General features: G+C 28.9%; 1 protein-coding gene across 1 annotated transcript; it reads left to right on the top strand.

The window, feature by feature from the left end:
* The first annotated feature begins 924 nt into the window (after positions 1 to 924).
* LOC114409808 (BURP domain protein RD22-like) lies at positions 925 to 4708 on the top strand. Its single transcript, XM_028373407.1, has 3 exons — positions 925 to 1026; positions 1650 to 1755; positions 3358 to 4708. Exons 1-3 carry the CDS (start codon positions 988 to 990, stop codon positions 4500 to 4502), a joined length of 1290 nt encoding a protein of 429 aa, XP_028229208.1. The 5' UTR covers positions 925 to 987; the 3' UTR covers positions 4503 to 4708.
* Positions 4709 to 5268: the final 560 nt, after the last annotated feature.

Genomic DNA, 5268 nt, shown 5'->3' with positions numbered 1-5268 from the left:
CTGAATCCAGTGAACCGCTGTCATATGGTATGATATGACTAATGCACCCACAACAAATAATGCACCGAATTTTTGGTGGATGCAGATCATTTATCTCCCTTATTGTGAACATCTGCGTTATTGTACCACTAACTAATAATTGGTAAATATGTGTGTTTTAATTTAAAATTTATAAATATATATTAATTATATTTTATAAAAAAATATTTATTTTAGATTTTTTTTAAGATTTTGTTTTAATGAGTTAATTAGTTTATTATGTTTGTTGTAATAATTGTAGATTGGTTTTCAATGGTCATATTTTATTGTTACAAAAATGTCTATATATATCTCTTTCCTCTTTTCTAAGAAAGACACAAAGCAATGGTTTCTTTTTCCCAAAAAATTATCTCTTTCTTTTCCTATAAAAAAAATTATTTTTGTGAGAACAAGAACATTGGTATTCAGAAGGTTCGGGGATCCTTTCGCTGCACATAATCAGAACCAACGGGTTGTTGTATCTTGGGAGAGGAGCACAATCAAATTTTCCTACCAGTGTAGTGGGACATTTTCTCTCTAAGGATAACATTTACGCGCTTCAACCCAGACTATATCTTTCTTCTCCTAATTTATTTTTTCCTTGTGCTTATTGTATGTTATAATACATTACTCAATTAAATTTATTTTGCTACTGTTATTTTGTTATCTAATTAAAGGCTTTGTATTTTGCTTCTTATTTATTTCTCATTTTTATTTTATTTTCTAACAGTCTTAGAGAGAAAAATTATTTTTCACTTTCTTCTTGCATAATCTTTTCTACAGTAACATCCTATTTTATCAAAATGTCCGTCATGGATATGATTAAGTCCCTTTCCAGTAAGTCCTATTGGCTCAAATGCAACATATGCCTCATAATGCCATCTCACACTTCCTCCAAAAGGTCTATATATATCTTTGGTTTCTCTGTCTCAATATCACATTCTCATCTCTAACCACTTTGCTTCAGCTATGGAGTTTCGTTGCCTTCCATTGGTTTTCTCTCTCAATGTGAGCTTTAACTTTTACATGCATTTCATCTCTTTTTTATTTTGTGAACTTTAAAGCAGCATTTCTCCATATTATGAAACTGAAGTAATACTCGGTAAATTAATAAACTCTTTAAAATAATAAATTTGTTCGGTCCCGACCTGTGTCAATGTAAAAAATTGAAAAACTAGATAAAATAATAAGATAATAATTTTTCGTGATATCCCTTTATAATTTTCGGTCCTAAAAAATCATAAATTAATAATTCATAGAAACTGAAAAAAAATATATTACATTCATGTAATTTATATGTGCCAAATTTACTTAAGAATACATTGAACAGATTTGTTCTTGTTGTTTACATTTACTGTACTTCTTCAAAAGTTATTATTGATTTCTAATGCATATGAACATAGTAGTTACTAATTTACATTGAATCCCAAAATTCACTCCAACGTAATTCTAAGAGACATAGACTAATTTATCTTTTTATTTGGTATATATAATATAATTACTTAACAACTCTTTAAATTAATAATTATTAATTTATCGATAAATTAATAACTCTCTAAATTAATAAATTTTTCTGATCTGATATTATTAATTTATAGAGTTTTAATTGTATATTTTTTATGAATATGTAGCTGTTACTGATGACAGTTCATGCTGCCATACCTCCAGAAGTTTACTGGGAAAGGATGCTTCCAAATACCCCAATGCCCAAAGCAATCATAGACTTTCTAAACCTTGGTAAGTAAGAAATTTAAGGGCACTTGTTTTGTGAATTTAATTTGCATATTATTGAATTGTATGCAAAACAATTTAACTAGCTCGACCCAGGTAAGGAATTTCATTCTGTCTGCCCAATTAATGATTATGCTGAAATTAAAGTATTATAGAAATGAAAGGTTATTTTTTTTAGAGTCTTATAAGAATAAAAGTTAAGTAATGAGGAAAATCAATAATAAGAGTTGGAACATAACTTGTCTTTGGCTGTGAATTACTCACTGACTTCGGTGACGTGGAAACAATAATCTGAATGCTCCTGACTTTATAAAAGGAAAAGAGTAATTAAAGGTATACTTAATTTTTATACACCAATTTACACACGAGAGAGAAAGAGGAAATAGATCGAAAGAAACGTGTGATAAATAGATAGAATGATAAAGAAAATAGGGGAGACAAATAGTGTAAAAAATATCATTAAAAAGTTAGAATAATTTAACTTGAAGATAATCTGACCTACGGGATATGCATTAAATTATACTTGTGTTGTGATCAAGATTCATTAAATATTAGTTCAAGGAAGCATTTGCTAAGTTTTTCATATAGAAGAATTATAAATCTTAAGAATTATGATTTTCAAATATAATTAAAATCTGTTTGGTTTATTATAAATATTTCTAAAAATATTTATGATTTAAATATTTAAAATTTAAATATATTTTTAATTTTTGTATTATTATTACTTTTTTGGTTCATTTCTCGTAAATATGTTTATCAAAATCTTGATTAACTAAACTCTTATAATTTTAGTAAAGATTTTTTGGATAAACTCGTGTGAAATTACATAAACTCTCAAATTAGATAGCGAGTCAACGAGTTTCAAACTAACTATAATTTTGACCCATAAATCCCACAATGACAATGTTTTACCATGATTCAAACAATTTGAAGAAATTAACTCATTTTTAAAATGTTTTCACTTTAATAACTTATGTTTTTAGGAATTTATATATAATTTGGTATTATTTAGTATTAATGTATTGTTACATTTTTATTATTGTGATTTGTTGTTTGACTTTATTATACATTTCAAATGTTAAATTATTGTTGTGATAAAAGTATTTTGTTAAGTTTCTTTTAACCAAGCAAATATAGTACTTTGTTAAGTGTATATATCAATAATAGGTTTTTAAATTATTTTTTATTATATAAACTCTTACGAGTGTACTAGTCAACTTTAGGAGTCGAGTTTACACAAACTTTATAAATTTACATAAACTTTCGAGTTTAACAACCTTGCTCATAAATATAGTTTTAGTTCTTATAATGTATTCATTTTTTTATTATAAGATTCTTTTTTTTCTTTTAGTCATTGTTATTTTATTTTAGTTCTTGTAATCCATTCATTTTTTCGTCCTTGTCCTTGTAACATGTAAACCATTTTCTTTTACTCCCTATAAAATATTTTTAAAATAAAATATTTCAAAATAAAAGGAATATTTTAAAAAAAAAAATAATTTTATAAGAACAAAAAAAAGGTATATTACAAGGACCAAAACCAATATTTATATAAGTTTCATAAAATAAGAGAGTAATTGATTTTTTTATGAAAACTTTAATTAACAGATCAACTTCCTCTTGGGTATGGTGCTAAGAAAACTCAATCCGAAGATGATCAACCTCTTTGGTACGGTGTTAAGAAAACTCAATCCGAAGATCAACCTCTTTGGTACGGTGTTAAGAAAACTCAATCCGAAGAACAACCTCTTTGGTACGGTGTTAAGAAAACTCAATCCGAAGATCAACCTCTTTGGTACGGTGTTAAGAAAACTCAATCCGAAAAACAACCTCTTTGGTACGGTGTTAAGAAAACTCAATCCGAAGATCAACCTCCTCTTTGGTACGGTGTTAAGAAAACTCAATCCGAAGATCAACCTCTTTGGTACGGTGTTAAGAAAACTCAATCCGAAAAACAACCTCTTTGGTACGGTGTTAAGAAAACTCAATCCGAAGATCAACCTCCTCTTTGGTACGGTGTTAAGAAAACCTATGTTGCAAAAAGAAGTCTTTCACAAGAAGATGAAACGATCCTTGTTGCTAATGGTCATCAACATGACATCCCAAAAGCAGACCAAGTTTTCTTTGAAGAAGGATTAAGGCCTGGCACAAAATTGGATGCTCACTTCAAGAAAAGAGAAAATGTAACCCCATTGTTGCCTCGCCAAATTGCACAACATATACCGTTGTCATCAGCAAAGATAAAAGAAATAGTTGAGATGCTTTTTGTGAACCCAGAGCCAGAGAATGTTAAGATTCTAGAGGAAACCATTAGTATGTGTGAAGTGCCTGCAATAACTGGAGAAGAAAGATATTGTGCAACTTCATTAGAGTCCATGGTAGATTTTGTCACTTCTAAGCTTGGGAAGAATGCTCGAGTTATTTCTACAGAAGCAGAAAAGGAAAGTAAGTCCCAAAAATTCTCGGTGAAAGATGGAGTGAAGTTGTTAGCAGAAGATAAGGTCATTGTTTGTCATCCTATGGATTACCCATATGTTGTGTTTATGTGTCATGAGATATCAAATACTACTGCGCATTTTATGCCTTTGGAGGGAGAAGATGGAACCAGAGTTAAAGCTGCAGCTGTATGCCACAAAGACACATCAGAATGGGATCCAAACCATGTGTTTTTACAAATGCTTAAAACCAAGCCTGGAGCTGCTCCAGTGTGTCACATCTTCCCTGAGGGCCACCTTCTCTGGTTTGCCAAATAGGTTACTTAAGTCTTTATTTGTTAGTGTGTCCTTAAATAAGTAGGCATTTCCATATTGCATTTGATGTACTATATCAGCCTACAATGTATTTCTCTATGTTTGAAATTGTGATCTACCTTAATGGCATCATAATGTAGTGATTATGTTGTTGTGATGTATTACATATGTATTAATGTAACCATGTTATGCGACTTTTCTTTTCAAAACTACCTTTACTGAACCTACATTTTAGTAATAGGTGTGTGTTAGTTGCAAAGAGAGACCCCTGATAAACAAATACTTACATGGAAAATCAAAATATAAAAAAGGGAAATATTAATATAGTAAGAAATAATAGTATCATAAAGCTAACAGGTCATGAGTAAATAACTAGAATGACATAAATATACGGTAACAACAATATATATTGTCGTTATTCGTTAGTTCTAAACATGCCTTTAGTTAAACTGGTGATCGATGCTTGGATTGTTGATTCACACTTATTTCCATAATATTTTAACTAGATTTGGTTTACTTTGTATGAATCAATTCATGGTCTTGTTTTTCTAACGGGAAATAATCTAATATTATTATATAAAATAAGTATTGCAATGTGTTTCATGACATATGTATTGTGATCTTAATCACTTTTATCAAAAGTTAAATTGATATATTTTAATTTTTTATTTACGTATTTAAAGAAATCAAAGTATTAAAACACATGTTTAATAGAATTATTTAAATGTTACCAGTTGTCATCTTATAAAAATGAAAACAACCTATCTTT

This window comes from Glycine soja, chromosome 4 (assembly GCF_004193775.1).
Source record: "Glycine soja cultivar W05 chromosome 4, ASM419377v2, whole genome shotgun sequence".
NCBI classification, from domain to species: Eukaryota; Viridiplantae; Streptophyta; class Magnoliopsida; order Fabales; family Fabaceae; genus Glycine; species Glycine soja.
Note: the sequence above shows the minus strand (reverse complement) of the source record. Positions and strands in the feature narration are given on the sequence as shown.

Bases quoted from the DNA above. Each gene is read 5' to 3' on its own strand.
- LOC114409808 (XM_028373407.1), top strand. From the start codon at position 988: ATGGAGTTTCGTTGCCTTCCATTGGTTTTCTCTCTCAAT. The intron at 1,027-1,649 runs GTGAGCTTTAAC...ATGAATATGTAG, and splicing joins CATTGGTTTTCTCTCTCAAT to CTGTTACTGATGACAGTTCA. The intron at 1,756-3,357 runs GTAAGTAAGAAA...TTTAATTAACAG, and splicing joins CATAGACTTTCTAAACCTTG to ATCAACTTCCTCTTGGGTAT.